Below are 16,946 nucleotides of genomic sequence, written 5' to 3'. Positions count from 1 at the left end.
GAACCGAGTGTCGCAGCCCGGGCAGGCGCAGGGACCCGGGGGAGCCGCCCCGGCACGCGGTGGGGCGGGGCTTAGGGACAGCGGGGGAACAGCCCGCCAATGAGGAAGGAGGGGCGGGGCAAAAGGAGACGGGGGGAGAACCCAAAAGCCAATAGGGAGGAGGGGGCGGGGCACAGGGACCCGGGGAGCCTCCCCGGCACGCGGTGGGGCGGGGCTTAGGGAAGCCGGGGGAACGGGCCGCCAATGGGGAAGAAGGGGGCGTGGCTTAGAGACAGGGAAAACCGCCCGCCAATGAGGGATGAGGGGCGGGGCAAAGAGAGAGAGGGGAAACCCGGCAGCCAATGGGGAAGAAGGGGTGGGGCAAAGAGAGCCGGGGGGGGACCCAACAGCCAATGAGGAGGAGGGGTCGGGCACAGGGACCCGGGGGGACCCAGCTGTCACCTGGGGCGAGCCCGGCACAAGGACGCAGGGGGAACCCGCGCGCCGATAGGGCGGGGAAGCAAGGGGCGGGCACAGGGAGCCGCCCACCAATGGAAGGGAAGGAGGGGCGGGCACAGGGACCGCTGGGGACCCGCCAGCCAATGGGAGGCAGCAGGGGGCGGGCCCGGGACCCAGTCGCCCCTCCCCTCCCCGGGGGCCCCGGCGTCCGGCGCACCCGCACGAAGACGCGGGCGCCGGCGGGCACCGCGCAGGGCCCCGGCGCCGGCGGGAACTCGGGCGAGTCGGAGACGTCGAGGCGGAGGCGGAGGCGGCGCGGCCGGGGGGGACACGGAGCCTGGGGGGGCGCGGCCGTTCCGGGGACCCCCCCGGGGACCCCCCCAGTCCCTCCCAGTGCCCCCCCGAGCCCTCCTAGTGCCCCCCCCCAGTGCTCCCAGTGCCCCCCAGTACTCCCCCAGTGCCTCCCCCAGTGCTCCCAGTGCCCCCTGAGCCCTCCCAGTGCCCCCCAGTGCCCCCAGTCCCTCCCAGTACTCGCCCAGTGCCTCCTCCAGTGCTCCTAGTGCCCCCTGAGCCCTCCCAGTGCCCCCCCAGTGCTCCCAGTCCCTCCCAGTACTCCCCAGTGCCTCCCCCAGTGCTCCCAGTGCCCCCAGTCCCTCCCAGTACTCCCCCAGTGCCTCCCCCAGTGCCTCCCCAGTGCCCCCAGTCCCTCCCAGTACTCCTCCAGTGCCTCCCCCAGTGCTCCCAGTGCCCCCAGTCCCTCCCAGTGCCTCCCCCAGTGCTCCCAGTCCCTCCCAGTACTCCCCCAGTGCCTCCCCCAGTGCTCCCAGTACTCCCCCAATGCTCCCAGGGCCCCCCCAGACCCACCCAGGGACCTTCTCCGGCATCCCCAGTGCTTCCAGTCCCTCCCAGTGCCCCCAGTCCCCCCCAAGGCGCCCAGTGCTCCCAGTGCCCCCGTTTCCCCTATTGCCCCCCGGGGTTCCCAGTTCCTCCCAGTGCTCCCAGTCCCCCCCCACCCAGTGCCACCAGTGTCCCCAGTCCCCACTCACCCCTGGGTGCTCCCGGCCGCAGTGCAGCTCCTCAGGGCTCGGGGGGCTCGGGGGCCCCCCCGCATCGGTGGCACCCCACGGCCAGCCCGGGGGGGGCCCTGCTGGGCAGCACCCCGGACGCCTGGGTCCCTCCAGACACCTGAGTCCCCCCCAGGATGCCGGGGTCCTTCCCGGACGCCTGGGTCCCTCCCGGACGCCTGGGCCCCCCCATACCCACCTGCGGGCCCAGCCCCCGGCAGCAGCAGCAGCACAAGCAGGAACGGGGGGGTCCAGGGAGCTGCCATGGGGCTGGAGGGGGGGGGGCAAAGCCCCGCGTGACCCCCGGGCACACGCGTGTGCACATGACCCTGAGCAATTCCCTGGTGCACACGCGTGTGCGACCTCCCTTGTGCAAACGCCCCTGTGCACACGCGTGTGCAGCCCCCACACAGATCTGCCTGCGCACATGCGTGTGCACCCCGTGCATGTCCCCGTGCACACACATGTGCACCCCATGCATGTCCCCGTGCACACGCGTGTGCACCCCATGCCTCACCCCAGCAGCGGCAGCAGCATCTGGGCCCCTGCGGTGGCCTCGGCCCCTGGGGCCGCCCCCGCGCAGGGAGGGGACCCAGGCGTCCGGGCGCCCCAAGGCCGCGTCGCCCCGGTGACGCCGCCCGACCTTGGGCTCCCGGAGCCGTCACCCTGGGGACGGGGCCCAGGCGTCCGGGCAGCCGCCCCCGCCTGCGACACGCGTGTGCGCACTCGTGTGTACACGCACTAACACGCTCCGGGCCACGTCCCGTCACCCTCCAAGGGGCACGGAGTGGTGGCGTGTCATCCCCTGTCCCCATATGTCCCCCATGTCCCTGTGTCCTCGTGTCCCTGTATGCCCCCATGTCCTTCCCATGTCCCCCCGTGTCCCCGTCCCACGCCCCTGTATGGCTCCATGTCCCCAATGTCCCCCCATGTGTCTTCTATGGCCCTGATAGCCCCATGTCCCTTGTGTGTCCCGTGTCCTCCCATACCCCATCCCCTCCATGTCCCCATGTCCCCAATGTCCCCCCATGTGTCTTCTATGGCCCTGATAGCCCCATGTCCCTCGTGTGTCCCGTGTCCTCCCATACCCCATCCCCTCCGTGTCCCCATGTCCCCAATGTCCCCCCATGTCCCTGTATGCCGCCAACGTCCTCCCATGTCTCCGTTCCCCCTGTGGCCCCCATGTCCCAGGTCCCCCACAGCCTCATGTCCCAAATGTCCTCCTGTGTCCCCACATCCCCCACGTCTCCACGTCCCCTCCGTGTCCCCACGTCCCCCCGGGGTGGCCCGGCCCCGTCGGTGGCCGCCTCCAGGCCGACGCCGCGCTGCGGGTTCCCCCTTCGGTTTCGACATGCGGATTTATAATAATAATAATAATAATAATAACAATAATAATAATAATAATTAACCGCCGCGGCGCCGGGGCAGGCCGTGGCCGCGGGGCCACCGCCACCACCCGGCCCCAGGACGCACAGCCCCAGCCGGGAGGGGACGGGGACACAGCGGGGACGCGATGGGGACAGGGACATGACAAGGACAGAGATAGGAACACAATGGGGACAGGACAGGGATGGGAAGGGGAGAGGGATGGGGACACACTGGGGACAAGGACATGACAAGGACAGGGACACAAGGGGGACAGGGACATGACAGGGATGGGGACAGGGATGGATGGGGACACATTGGGGACAGGGACATGACAAGGACAGGGATGGGGACATAATGGGGACAGGACAGGGACCTGATGGGGACAGGGGCAAGGACATGACAAGGACAGAAATGGGGACACAATGGGGACAGGACAGGGCTGGGATGGGGACAGGGACAGCGAGGACATGGCCGGGCAGCAGCGTCACTGCGCACTGGGGCTGTCACCCCCCCGCCACGGCCATCTGTCCCCACATGTCCCCACGTGTCCCCATGCCCAGGAGGGAGCCGCCATCCCCGCGTGTCCCCACACCCCGCTGAGCCCGGCCCAACTCGCCGCAGCCTTAGAGCCGACTGGCGCTGATTGTCACTGCGTGTCCTCGTCCCCCCGCAGCTCTGGGGACCTTCTCCGGGCCGTGTCCCCGTGGTGGCCCTCCGTGTCCTGTCCCTGTGGCGTCCTGCCCTGCTGTAGCCGTGTCGTGTCCCTCCGTGTCACCCCATGCCGTGTCCTGTCCCCATGCCGCGTCTCTCCGAGCCATCTCTCCGTGCCGTGTCCCCACGTCATCGCTCCACGTCGTGTCCCTTGGTGCCACATCTCCACGCCGTCCCTCGGTGCCACATCCCCGTGCCATGTCCCCACGTGCCGTCCCTCCATGTCACATCCCTGTGCCATCTCGCCATCCCTCCCTGGGGCTCCTGTGTCACCCCACCGTCCTGCATCCTTGTGCTGTGTCCCCACGTCGTGTCTCCATGTCACATCTCCGTGCCGCATCTCCGTGTCGCATCTCCATGCCGTGTCCCTGCACTGTCACATCTCCACGCTGCATCCCCATGTCACGTCTCCATGCCGCATCCCTGTGTCACGTCTCCAGGCCATGTCCCTACATCTCATCTCCGTGCCGTGTCCCTACGTCACATCTCCATGCCACATCCCTGTGCTGCATCACATATCCATGCCACGTCCCTGTGTCACATCTCCGAGCCACATCCCTGTGTCACATTCTCCGAGCCATGTCCCCACGCTGCGTCACGTCTCCGTGCCACGTCCCCGTGCCACATCTCCATACCATGTCCCCGTGCTGTGTCCCTGCCGTGTCCCTGTGCCGTGTCCCCGTGCCGTCCCTCGCCGGTGGCTCTGCCCCGTCGCCGCGGTGGGGCCAGGTCACGCGTGTGACAGTGGCAGCGAGGCCACACGTGCACGGGAGGGCCCCCATGGGGGGGGGGGGGGGGAACCGAGGCACGGCCACGGCGCCGGGCGCAATAAATAAGGGCTTAAAAAAAGAAAACCCAAAAAAACAAAAAACGCCCCCCAAAAAAAGAGGGGGAAAAAGGGAAAACGGGGGGAAAAACAAAAAATAACAAAAGCCTTTTCTGTCACGGCGCCGCGGGGCCGGAGCGCCGGGAGAGGCGGCCGCGGGGCCCCACGGGATCACGGGTCACGGGACTGTGAGCCGTGGGATCACGGGCCGTGGGATCACGAGATCGTGGACCATGGGATCATGAGGTCACAGGACCATGAGCCATGGGATCACGGGATCGTGGGACCACGGGATCATGGACCACGGGGTCACAGGACCATGAGCCACAGGGTCACAGGACCATGAGCCATGGGATCACAGGCTGCAGGACCACAGGACCATGTGACCACGGCATCACGGACCACGAGTCCACGGGACCACCAGCCACGGGCTGCAGAACCATGGACCATGGGACCACGGGCCATGGGACCATAGGACCATGGGACCACGGCATCACGGACCACGAGTCCACGGGACCACCAGCCATGGGCTGCAGAACCATGGGTCATGGGACCACCAGCCACGGGCTGCAGGACCGTGGGTCATGGGAGCACGGGGACCACAGGCTCACGGGACCATGAGACCATGGGATCGTGGCCCCCAGGATCACGAGACCACGGGCTCACGGCCCCCGGGAGCACGGCCCGCGGGTGCCGGAGGCCCACGGGCCGCGGCCGCGGGGCTACCTGGTGAAGAAGGGGAGGTGGTGCTGGCCCAGGACGCCGCTGGTGCGGGGCGACTCTGTGCGGGCCATGACGTCCTTGAACCACGAGGCCACGTCCACCTCCAGCGTCTCGTAGCGCTTGATGAAGGTGTGCTCCTGGCGGGGGAAGAGCGGGCTGAGCGGCGGGGACACGGGCACAGGGGCACAAGCGTGGACGTGGGGACGCGGGGACATGGACATGGGGATGTGGGCATAGACACAGGGATATAGGCATGGACACGGGGACGCAGAGACCTGGACACGGGGACATGGGCATGGACACGAGAATGTAGACATTGGGGCACAAACAGGCAGGGACAAGGACACGAGAACAGGGACACGGGCAGATAGACATGGGGACAGGGACACACGGACAGGGACGTGGATACGGACGTAAGGACACCAGACACATGGACGCACAGACGTGGGGACACCAGCCCCAGGACACGAGGACGCGGGGACAAGGAGGTGGCCTCCCAGCAGCACATGCACACGCGTGTCCCAGCCCCGTGCACACACGCGTCCCCACACGTGTCATGCAGTGCAGCCCCCCAGCCCCGCACACGCGTGTCCCCACGCACACGCGTGTCCCCGCGCCCCCCCAGACTCACCAGCAGCTTGTTGTACTTTGGTCTCTTGCGGTGGTCCTTGGTGAGGCTGTAGGGGGAGGACAGAGGGGGGGTGAGCGGGGTCCCGGCGCCCCCCCCGCCCCGCCCCGCCCCCGCTCGTCACCCACCAGTCCCTGACGAAGGCCTGGAAGTCGGCGGAGAAGCCCATGGCGGGGGGCAGCCGGGGGGGCTCCTCCTGCAGCACCTTGGTGAGCACCTCGAAGTCCGTCTTGCAGTTCTGGTAGGGGAACTGCCCCGTGGCCAGCTCCACCTGCGCGGCACCCGCCGTCACGCGGTGACACGCCGCGACACGCCACGCCTCGACACGCCAGGCATCGACACGGCCCGACACGCCGAGGCACGCCACGGCACGCATCAACACGTCCCGGCCCGTGGCGACACGCCTTGGCACACCACGCATCAACACGGCCCGTCATGCATCGACACGGCCCATCACGCCGTGCCAAGGTGCACCGCGACACGCCACGCATCGACACGCCTCGGCGTGCTGCGTCACACCAAGGCACGCCACGTCGCGGGGACGGGCACGCCGCGGCACGCTTTGGCACGCGGGGACGGGCACGCCGCGGCACGCTTCGGCACGCGGGGACGGGCACGCCGCGCTTCGGTGCGTGGGGACCGGCACGCCACGGCACGCTTCAACACACGGGGACCGGCATGCCATGGCACACGGGAACCGGCACGCTGCGGCACGCGCCGGCACGCTTGAGCCCACGAGGACCGGCACGCCGGGGCACACATCGGCACGCTTCGGCACACGGGGACCGGCACGCCACGACACACTTCGGCACATGGGGACCGGCACGCCACAGCACACGGGGATGAGCACGCCCCAACACGTCTCAGCCCGTGGGACACAAGCGCGCCACGGCACGAGCACGCCCCAACACGCCGCGGCCCGCAGGGCACGAGCGCGCCCCAACACGCCGCAGCACGCAAGGGAACACGCGGCGGCGGGGGGGGACGGGGGGGGACGGGGCCGCCCTCACCAGCGAGATGCCCAGGCTCCAGACGTCGGCGCGGATGTCGTAGTCGGGCTTGGTGGGATCCGGCGGGTCGATGCGCTCGGGCTGCGGCAGGGAGAGGGGGGTTGCGGCGGGGCGGCGCAGGGACGCCGGCGGGGGGACGGACGGGGGGACGCCCCGCCGTTTTTGGGAGGGGGGGGGACGCTTACGGCCATGTAGGCGGCGCAGCCGGCGCTGCGGGTCTTGGCCTTGGAGTCGACGAGGCGGCCGCTGATGCCGAAGTCGCAGAGCTTGATCTGGCCCCGCTCGTCGAGGAGGATGTTGGAGGGCTTCACGTCGCGGTGGATCACCCCGTGCTTCTCCTTCAGGTAGAAGAGCGCCTTGACGATCTGCAAGGGGCGGCAGCGGCGTCCGTGAGCCCCGCCGCCGGAGCCCCGGAGCCGCCGGAGCCCGGGAGCTCCCACCCGCCTCCGGAGAGATCCCGGCCACCTCCGGAGAGCCCCAGGTGCCACGCAGAGGGATCCCGGGAGCTCCCACCCACCTCCGGAGAGATCCCGGCCACCTCCGGAGAGCCCCTGGCACCATGCAGAGGGATCCCGGGAGCTCCCACCCACCTCCGGAGAGATCCCGGCCACCTCCGGAGAGCCCCTGGCATCACGCAGAGGGATCCCAAGAGCTCCCACCCACCTCCGGAGAGTCCCCGGTGCCATGCCGATGGAGCCTGGGAGCTCCCATCCAGCTCCAGAGAGCCCCTGGCACTGCGCAGAGGGATCCCGGGAGCTCCCACCCGGCTCCAGAGAGCCCCTGGCACCACAAAGAGGGATCCTGGGAGCTCCCACCCACCTCCGGAGAGATCCTGGCCACCTCCGGAGAGCCCCTGGTGCCACGCAGAGGGATCCCAGGAGCTCCCACCCAGCTCCAGAGAGCCCCTGGCACCGCACAGAGGGATCCCGGGAGCTCCCATCCAGCTCCGGAGAGCCCCTGGCACTGCGCGGAGGGAGCCCGGGAGCTCCCACCTGGCTCCGGAGAGCCCCTGGTACCACGCAGAGGGATCCCGGGGGCTCCCACCCACCTCCGGAGAGCCCCTGGCACCGTGCAGAGGGATCCCGGGAGCTCCCACCCACCTCCGGAGAGCCCCTGGCACCATGCGGAGGGAGCCCGGGAGCTCCCACCCGGCTCCGGAGAGCCCCTGGCACCATGCAGAGGGATCCCAGGAGCTCCCACCCAGCTCCAGAGAGCCCCTGGCACCGCACAGAGGGATCCCGGGAGCTCCCATCCAGCTCCGGAGAGCCCCTGGCACTGCGCGGAGGGAGCCCGGGAGCTCCCACCTGGCTCCGGAGAGCCCCTGGCACCGTGCAGAGGGATCCCGGGGGCTCCCACCCGGCTCCGGAGAGCCCCTGGCACCGTGCAGAGGGATCCCGGGGGCTCCCACCCGGCTCTGGAGAGCCCCTGGCACCGTGCAGAGGGATCCTGGGAGCTCCCACCTGGCTCTGGAGAGCCCCTGGCACCACGCAGAGGGATCCCGGGGGCTCCCACCCACCTCCGGAGAGCCCCTGGCACCATGCGGAGGGAGCCCGGGAGCTCCCACCCGGCTCCGGAGAGCCCCTGGCACCGTGCAGAGGGATCCCAGGAGCTCCCACCCACCTCTGGAGAGCCCCTGGCACCATGCGGAGGGAACCCGGGAGTCCCTGGCCCCATGTGGAGGGATCCTGAGAGCCCCCGGCCCTGCACCCACAGATCCCAGGAGCCCCCGGCACCGTGCGGAGAGATCCCGGGAGCCCCCGGTCAGCTCTGGAGAGCCCCCGGCATCATGCCGATGGAGCCCAGGAGACCCCGGTCCCACACAAATGGATCCCGGGAGCCCCTGACCAGCTCTGGAGAGCCCCCGGTGCCATGCCGATGGATCCCGGGAGACCCTAGTGCCACACCAACAGATCCCAGGAGCCCCTGACCACCTCCAGAGAGCCCCCAGCACCATGCTGATGGATCCCGGGAGCCCCCGGCTGGCTCCGGAGAGCCCCCAGTACCGTGCTGATGGATTCCGGGAGCCCCTGATCAGCTCCGAGAAGCCCCCAGTGCCACACCAACGGATCCTGGGAGCCCCAGCCAGCTCCAGAGAGCCCCAGACCCAGGTGGAGGGATCCCGGGAGCCCCCAGCCCCCTCCGGATGGATCCCAGAAGCTCCCAATCGGCTTGAGAGCCCCCGGCCCCAATCTGATGGATCCTGGGAGCCCCTAACCAGCTCCGGAGAACCCCTGGCCCTGCACCGATGGATCCTGGGAGCACCCAGCCTCGCACGGCCAGATCCCAGGGGCTGCAGCCGGCTCCAGAGAGCTCCCAGCCTCATGCAGACAGATCCCGGGAGCCCCCAGTTGGCTCCAGAGAACCCCCAGCCCTGCACAGACCGATCCTGGCGGCCTCCGTCCAGCTCCAGGGAGCCCCTGGCCTCACACGGACAGATCCTGGGAGCCCCCGGCTGGCTCCAGAGAGCCCCCAGCACCACATGGATGGATCCCAAGAGCCCCCAGCGCTGCACAGATGGATCCTGGGAGCCCCTGGCCGGCTCCAGAGAGCCCCTGGCCTTGCACAGATGGATCCCAGGAGCCCGCAGCCGCCTCCGGAGAGCCCCCAGTGCCACAGGGACGGATCCTGGGATCCCCTGGCACCCCCCCCACCCCCCGGCCGCGGGATCCCGCTCACCGCCACCGTCATCTTGCCCAGGATGCGCTCGGGGATGGGGCCCTGGATCCGCTTCTTGAGCTTCTCGGCGCAGGTGCCCATCAGCTCCATGGCGATGAAGACGTCGGTCTGCGCAAGCCGGCCTCAGCCCCAGGCCGCATCCGGCGCCGGGGGGGGATGCAGTGCCAGGGAAGTGGGGGGAACGGGGATGGGGACGGATGCGGTGCTGGGGGGCAGATCCAGGCACCGCCGGGACCCAGGAGGGGAAGCCAGGGCTGGAGCCAGGGGCACCCAGAGGCCAGATCCTGGCGGTGGGGCTGGATCCCTGCAGCAGTCTCGGGAGCAGCGAGGGGCCGGATCCAGGCACAGGGGCCAGATCCTGGCAGCAGGGCCGGGGCCAGATTCGGGGATGAGGGCTGGATCCCAGCAGTGGGGCCGGATCCAGGGACGAGGGCTGGATCCCAGCAGCAGGGCCGGGGCCGGATCCAGGGACGAGGGCTGGATCCCAGCAGCAGGGCCGGGGCTGGATCTGGGGACGAGGGCCGGATCCCGGCAGCGGGGCCAGGGCCGGATTCGGGGACAAGGGCTGGATCCCGGCAGCGGGGCCGGATCTGGGGACGAGGGCTGGATCCTGGCAGTGGGGCTGGGGACATCGGGGGGCCGGACCCAGGCACAGGGGCTGGATCCGAGGGCTGGGGCTGGATCCCAGCAGCAGAGCCAGGAACATTGAGGGGCCGGATGCCGCTGTGGGGCAGGGCCGGGTGCCAGCAGTGGGGCCGGGGCCGGATCCGGGGACGAGGGCTGGATCCCGGCAGTGGGGCCGGATCCGGGGACGAGGGCTGGATCCCGGCAGTGGGGCCGGATCCGGGGACGAGGGCTGGATCCCGGCAGTGGGGCCGGATCCGGGGACGAGGGCTGGATCCCGGCAGTGGGGCCGGATCCGGGGACGAGGGCTGGATCCCGGCAGCAGGGCCAGGCACATTGAGGGGCCGGATGCCGCTGTGGGGCAGGGCCGGGTGCCGGCAGCGGGGCCGGGGCCGGATCCGGGGCTGGATGCCGGCAGCGGGGGCCGGATCCGGCGGCGGCGCGGGAGCACTCACGTTGGTGATGAAGGTGCCGAAGCACTGGACGATGTAGGGGCAGTCGTGGCTCTTGAGCACCACGTCGAGGTCCATGAGGATGCGCTTGTTCTCCTCCTTGTTCCCCGAGCGGCGCATTTGCTGCCGGGGGGGGACAGGGGGCCGCATCCTGATCCGTCCTCGCGTGGGGGGAAACCAAGGCACGGGGGGTGGGATGGGGCCGCATCCTGACCCACCCAGCGTGGGGGGAAACTGAGGCACGGGGAAGGGGACGGGGCCGCATCCTGACCCACTTGGCGGGGGGGGAAACCGAGGCACAGGGTTTGGGGGGGGGGGCACAGGGCCACATCCTGCCCTGCCAGCAGGGAAACCGAGGCACAGGGAGGGGATGGGGCCACATCCTGACCTGCCCTGCGTGGGGGGGAAACTGAGGCACGGGGGGGGGGGGAACAACACAACAGGGACAGGGCCGCATCCTGACCCAACTCCCGCCCCCAAAACCAGGGGAAACCGAGGCAGAGGGGGGTGGCTGCATCCTGACACCCTCCCCACCCACCCCCTGTACAGGGGAAACTGAGGCACGAACGGGGGGGAAGAGCCCAGCCCCTGCCCCACTCCCCAGCGGGAGAGGGGCCCCGGCATCTGGGGCGGGGGGGGAAGGGGGGAAGGGCCCCGGCGTCCGGGGCGCCCACCTTGACGGCGATGACGTGGCCGCTCTTGCGGAAGCGCATCTTCCAGACCTGCCCGCAGGTGCCGCTGCCGATCTCGCCCAGGTTCTCCAGGTCGTTGATCTCGGCCTGGTAGCGCTGCGGGGGGGGGGACGTCAGGGGGGGACGTGGGGACACGGCGGGGGGGGGGGGGACACGCGGGGGGACATGTGGGGGGACCCCCCGGCGCTCACCTGCCCGCCCACGGTCAGGTAGCCCGTCTGCTTCATGATCTCCTGCAGCTTCTGGTCGATCTCCATGCTGGGGGCGAGCGGCCCTGCCTCAGTTTCCCTCCATTGGGGGGGCGGGGCAGAGACAGGCCCCGCCCACCCCCATCTCGGCAGCCCTGATTGGCTCGGCCGGCTGGGAGCAATGTTGGGGAGTGGGGGGCAGGGGCTGCTGGCTGCCCAGCCAATCAGCACAGGGAGTTTGGCGGCCAATCAGCATCAGGGGGCTCCTGGCTGCCTGGCCAATCAGCACACAGAGGCTCCTGGCCAATCAGCACAGGGAATTTGGCAGCCAATCAACATCAGGAGGCTCCTGGCTGCCTGGCCAATCAGCACATGGAGGCTCCCGGCCAATCAGCATCAGGGGCTCCCAGCTGCCTGGCCAATCAGCACACACGCTCGCAAACACACTGGGCCAAGCAACAACACACCACACTCCCCCCACCCCCAGCCTGGCCAATCAGCACTTGTGGGCTCCTGAACATTCAACCAATCAGTACACATGGTGCTCCTCCCCACACACACACACACACACACACACCTGACCAATCAGCACACACAGTCTCCCCTGCATCTGGCCAATCATCATGCACAGTCTCCCCTCCCCCCCCAACCAACCAGCATGCAGTCCCCCTCCCCCCAGCCAATCAGCACACAGTCCCCCCTCCCACCCCCAGCCAATCAGCATGCACGCTCTCCCCCATATCCAGCCAATCAGCACACACACTCTCCCCCCCACCCCCAGCCCCCAGTCCCCTGGACCCCCGGCCAATCAGCTCACAGGGTTCCCCCCCAACCCAGCCAATCAGCCACCAGGGCTGCAGCCAAGGGGGGTGCGGGGGCAGGCGCTCACCTCTCCATGCTGCGGTGCATGAGGAAGGGGGGCGGGGGCAGCCCCAGCATGTGGCGGGGCCGGGCGGGGGGCGGCGGCGGGGGGGCGGCGGCATCCGGGGGGGCCACAGCCGCCGGGCGGCCACCGCCGCCACCACCGCCACCGTCGGGCACCAGCGGCAGCTGCAGAGCTGGGGACGAGCGGAGACGGGCGTCACCCCACGCCGAGGCCGGCCACCGCCGCACCGAGTCGCCCCACGCCAGCGCTGAGTCGCCCTGCACCAGCGCCGAGTCGCTCGAGTCACCCTGTGCTAATGCCGAGTCGCCCCGCGCAAGCGCCGAGTCGCCCTGTGCTAGTGCCGAGTCACCCCGCACTGGCCAGACCTGAGCGCCAAGCTGGACCGCTCCTGCGCCGAGTCACCCCACACAGGCGTCGAGTCACCCCGCGCACGTGCCGGAGCGCTCGCCGGTGGCTCCCGCGCCCGGTCACCCGGCAGCAGCTGGATCGGAGCGCTCGCCCCCCGCGCCGAGACAGACCGCTCTCGCGCCGAGTCGGGCCACACAACTGCTGAGTCGGGCCACCGCCGTGCCGAGTCGCCCCATGCAAGTGCCAAGTTGCCTCATGCAAATGCTGAGTCGCCCCACGCCAGCCAGACCGGAGCGCTCGCCGGCCGCTCCAGCGCCAAGTCGGGCCACCGCCATGCTGAGTCGCCCCACAGAGGCGCTGAGTCGCCCCACTCCTGTGCCGAGTCGCCCCACGGAGGCTGGAGCGCTCGCTGGAGGCTCCCACACCCAGCCAGCCGGCGGAGGCCGGATCGGAGCGCTCGCCGGGCGCCCCCGCGCCAAGACGGACCGCTCCTGCGCCAGGTTGTGCCACCGCCGCGCCGAGTCACCCCGCGCAGGCGCCGAGTCGCCCCGCGGAGGTCGGAGCGCTTGCCGGACGCTCCCGCGCCCAGTCGCTCCGCGCCAGCAGGACCGGAGCGCTTGCCGGCCACCCCTGCACCGAGTCGGACCGCTCTCATGCTGAGTCGGGCCGCGCAACTGCTGAGTCGGGCCACCGCCGCGCCGAGTCGCCCCGCGCAAGTGCCGAGTCGCCCCACGCCAACTGGATGGGAGCGCTCGCTGGCCGGATCAGAGCACTCGCCGGCTGCCCCCACGCCGAGACGGGCCACCGCCGCGCCGAGTCGCCCTGCACAAGCGCTGAGTCACCCTGCGCAGGCGCTGAGTCGCCCCACTCCCGTGCTGAGTCGCCCCATACCGGCCGGACTGGACCACTAGCCAGCCGCCCCCCACACCAAGTCGCCCCACACCAGCCGGACCAGAGCGCTCGCCAGCTGCCCCGGCACCGAGACGGACCGCTCCCGTGCTGAGTCGGGCCACCGCCACGCCAAGTCGCCCTGCGCAGGCGCTGAGTCGCCCCGCTCCGGCCGGAGCGCTCACCGGAGGCTCCCGCACCAAGTTGCCCCATGCTAGCCGGACCGGAGCGCTCGCCGGCGGCTCCCGCGCCCGGCCGCCCCGTGCCGAGTCACCCCGCTCCCGCGCCGAGTCGCCCCACGCAGGCGCCGAGTCGCCCCATGCACCCCGCGGCGCCGCAACCATGCCACAGGCAGGGAGGCCGGGGGCGGGGGGGGGGCGAGCAGAGGGGAAGGGGGCAAAATCCGGGGAAAGCAGAGGACGGGGGAGAAGCGGCGCCCTCCGAAACGAGGCGCCCGCCGAGGGGGAAGCGGCCGCATCGCGGTTTGGGGGGGGGGGGGAGCGTTAAAAGCGAGACGACACGGGATGAGTCCAAGCGGCGCGGAAGAAAAAGTCGTGGTACCTGCTCGTTGGGATGGAGCGGGAGCAGGGCTTAGAGTGATCACAATAACTGGAGGGGGAGAAGGAAGAAACGGAACAAAACAACAACAGAAAGAAAGAAAGAAAAAAGAAAGAAAGAAAATAAAATTAAAAAAAAAAAGGGGAGAAAAACACACCATAAATCACAACAGAAACAAACCCAGGCGGCAACAGAAAACTAAAACGGGGAAAAAAAAAATAAAGAAAAGCAGAAAGGAGCAAAATCAAAAGAATGACAAAAAGGAAAAACTAAAGGAAAACTCCAATCGCGGCGCGGGAAGGGAGAGGAGCAAACGGGGCAGGGGGAGGATGGCGAGGGGGAGGCGGAGGAGCCGCCGGTGGCAGCGGCCTGAAACCGGCCGTTCCAGGCCCGAAAAAGCGACGGTCTCCAAACGGGGGGGAAAAAAAGTGACTTTGCCTAATCCCCCCCCCCCAAAAAACGACGGTCCCGAGGTCCCCAAAAATACTTCCCAAACCTAGAAAATCAATGGATTCCAGACCCCCAAAAATCAATGGACCCCACCAGGCTCCGGAAAGTCAGTGTTTCCCAAACCTCGAAAAATCGACCGTCCCGAGGTCCCCAAAAAACGTTTCCCAGACCTAGAAAAACAGATACTCCCCCCCCACACCAAAAACCGGTGTCCCCCCCCCCAACCGGCAAAAAGCAACACTCCCCAAACCTGCAAAAAAGCAGCGTTTCCCCCACCTACGAAACCCGCCGGCTCCCAAGCGCCGAAAAACCCGCCGCTCCCGAAAGCAGGAAAAGCCGCCGGGCGCCGGGACGCCTTCCGGGGCGCTCGCGGCCGGGGCGACACTTCGCCGGGCGCCCGCCCCAGGGGGCCCAGGAGTCCGGGGCAGCCGCGCTGCGACCCCAGAGCGCTGCTCGGCCGCCGGTGCCCTCGCAGCCGCCCCCCCCGCGGCGCGCCCGGCCCCCGTCAAGGTCACCCCGGCTGCCCCGGGACCGGCGCCGCCCTGGCGAGGCCGCGGCCAACCCCCCCACCCCCCCCCCCGCCCCGAATCCCCGGTGTTTGCCCCCAAAATTCTCCTCTCCCTCCAACGCCGCCATACGGCCCCGGGTGCCCGACGCCCCCCGTTCGCTCCGATACCACCTCAACTGTCCCCAAAACCGCTCTGTTTGCCCCCCCCCCAATTGGCTCCAGTGTTTCTCAGCTGTCCCCAAACTGCCCTGACTGTCCCCAAAACCGCCCCGACTGTCCCCAAAACCACTCCGTTTGCTCCACTGTATCTCAGCTGTCCCCAAACTGCCCAACTGCCCCCAAATTGCCCTGCTTGCTCCCCCCTGTTTGCTCCAGTGTTTCTCAGCTGTCCCAAACTGCCCTGACTGTCCCCAAATCTCCCGTTTGCTCCAGTGTTTCTCAGCTGTCCCCAAACTGCCCTGACTGTCCCAAAATCTCCCCGTTTGCTCCACTGTATCTCAGCTGTCCCAAACTGCCCCCCCGTTTGCTCCAGAAGTGCCTCAACTGCCCCCAAACCCCTAATAGAGCCTCACTATCCCCATTTCCCCAAGTCAAGCCCCCAACTGCCCCGGAAACCTCCGAAACAGCCCAGCTGCCCCCCCATCCCCAAATACACCCTCAACTACCCCTAATGCCCCAAATACTGCCCCAGCTGCCCCCCAATGTCACTAATTACTGCCCCAACTGCCCCCATTTCCCCAAAACACCCTCAATTGCCCCCAAACCTCTCAATACAGCCCCAGCTTCCCCTCCGTTTCTGCCAATACTGCCCCAGTTGCCCCCCCAGCCCCTCAGTACTGCCCCAACTGCTCTCATAGTCCCTCAAACAGCCCCAACAACCCCCACCTCCCCAATACAATCCTAATTGCCCCCCATGCCCCTCAAAACTGCCCCAAGTGCCCCGCAATAACCCCAACTCGGCCCCATCTGCCCCCATTTTCCCCAATACCACCCCAAATGCCCCCCGTTTCCCCAACACAGCCCCAACTGCCCTCAGAGCTTTCAGTGCTGCCCCAATTGCCCCATACCCCACAAAACCGGTCCAAATACCCCCCCATTTCCCCCAATACAGCCCTAACTACCCTCAGACCTCTCAATACCACCCCAACTGCCCCCATACCCCACAAAACTACCCTAAATATCACCATTTCCCCAATACAACCCCACCTGCTCCCCAATTCAGTCCCAACTGCCCTCAGACCACTCAAAACTGCCCCAAATACCCCCCATATCCCTCAATAAGGCCCCAAACGCCCCCCAAGACCCTTAATACTACCCCAATGCCCCTCAGTACAGCCCGAAATATCCCCATATTCCTCAACACTGCCCTAAATACCCCCCACAGCCCTCAGTACTGCCCCAAATACCCCTCAATACAGTTTCAACTACCCCTATACCCCTCAATGCTGCGCCAACTGCCCCCATACCCCTCAATATACCCTCAGCTAACCCCAATACCCCCCAATACCGCCCCAAATCCCCCACCCCAGCTGCCCCCCCCCGGCCTCCCCTCCCCCTCGAGGCTCCCCTCCCCTCCGGCCCCTCCTTACTGGGCCGGGCTCGGGCCGGGCTGATCTCGAGGTTGAGGTCGATCCTGCGGCGGGCCTCGCGGTTCTCCTGCTTGAGCTTGGCCTCCAGGCGGGAGAGTTTCTGCTCCAGCGAGGACGCCGCCATCTTCGCCCGGAGCCAGCGCCGCCGCGCAGCCAGAATACACAAACAGCGCAGTGCGCAGGCGCCGACTGGCCCCGCCAGGGCCGCCGTCCGCCGCGCGCGCGCTCGCGCTCCGCCGCCGCCTTTAGGGCCCGCCGCCGGCCACCGTCCGCCGCGCCACGCCCCCTCCCGTTGGCCCGGGGTGCGCATGCGCGCAGC

General features: G+C 68.8%; 1 protein-coding gene and 1 long non-coding RNA gene across 3 annotated transcripts; both read right to left on the bottom strand.

Moving 5' to 3' along the window:
• Nucleotides 1-554: 554 nt before the first annotated feature.
• On the bottom strand, nucleotides 555-1,800 carry LOC136995042 (uncharacterized). Its single transcript, XR_010886729.1, has 3 exons — nucleotides 1,702-1,800; nucleotides 1,485-1,582; nucleotides 555-775 (listed from the first exon to the last, which is right to left on the bottom strand). It is a non-coding gene; the product is annotated as an uncharacterized lncRNA (long non-coding RNA).
• Nucleotides 1,801-4,454: 2,654 nt separating this feature from the next.
• On the bottom strand, nucleotides 4,455-16,778 carry MAP2K7 (mitogen-activated protein kinase kinase 7). Of its 2 annotated transcripts, XM_067314564.1 has the most exons (12): nucleotides 16,628-16,778; nucleotides 14,084-14,131; nucleotides 12,290-12,458; nucleotides 11,404-11,470; nucleotides 11,195-11,308; nucleotides 10,524-10,643; nucleotides 9,445-9,552; nucleotides 6,954-7,133; nucleotides 6,769-6,849; nucleotides 5,887-6,029; nucleotides 5,762-5,807; nucleotides 4,455-5,267 (listed from the first exon to the last, which is right to left on the bottom strand). In XM_067314564.1, the coding sequence occupies exons 1-12, from the start codon at nucleotides 16,749-16,751 to the stop codon at nucleotides 5,130-5,132; spliced, it is 1,338 nt and encodes a 445-aa protein (XP_067170665.1). In that variant the 5' UTR covers nucleotides 16,752-16,778; the 3' UTR covers nucleotides 4,455-5,129. The 2 variants fall into 2 exon arrangements, with proteins under 2 accessions (XP_067170665.1, XP_067170666.1); XM_067314565.1 differs by lacking the exon at nucleotides 14,084-14,131.
• Between the last annotated feature and the right edge of the window lie 168 nt (nucleotides 16,779-16,946).

The sequence above is a fragment of the Apteryx mantelli genome, chromosome 36 (genome assembly GCF_036417845.1).
Source record: "Apteryx mantelli isolate bAptMan1 chromosome 36, bAptMan1.hap1, whole genome shotgun sequence".
NCBI lineage: Eukaryota > Metazoa > Chordata > Aves > Apterygiformes > Apterygidae > Apteryx > Apteryx mantelli.
Note: the sequence above shows the minus strand (reverse complement) of the source record. Positions and strands in the feature narration are given on the sequence as shown.

Coding starts and splice junctions, on each gene's coding strand:
- MAP2K7 (XM_067314564.1), bottom strand. CDS start 16,751: ATGGCGGCGTCCTCGCTGGAGCAGAAACTCTCCCGCCTGGAGGCCAAG. Junction 6,850..6,953: donor GCTGCGCCGCCTACATGGCC/GTAAGCGTCCCC, acceptor TCCCTGCCGCAG/CCCGAGCGCATCGACCCGCC. Junction 5,808..5,886: donor CAGGCCTTCGTCAGGGACTG/GTGGGTGACGAG, acceptor CTCCCCCTACAG/CCTCACCAAGGACCACCGCA.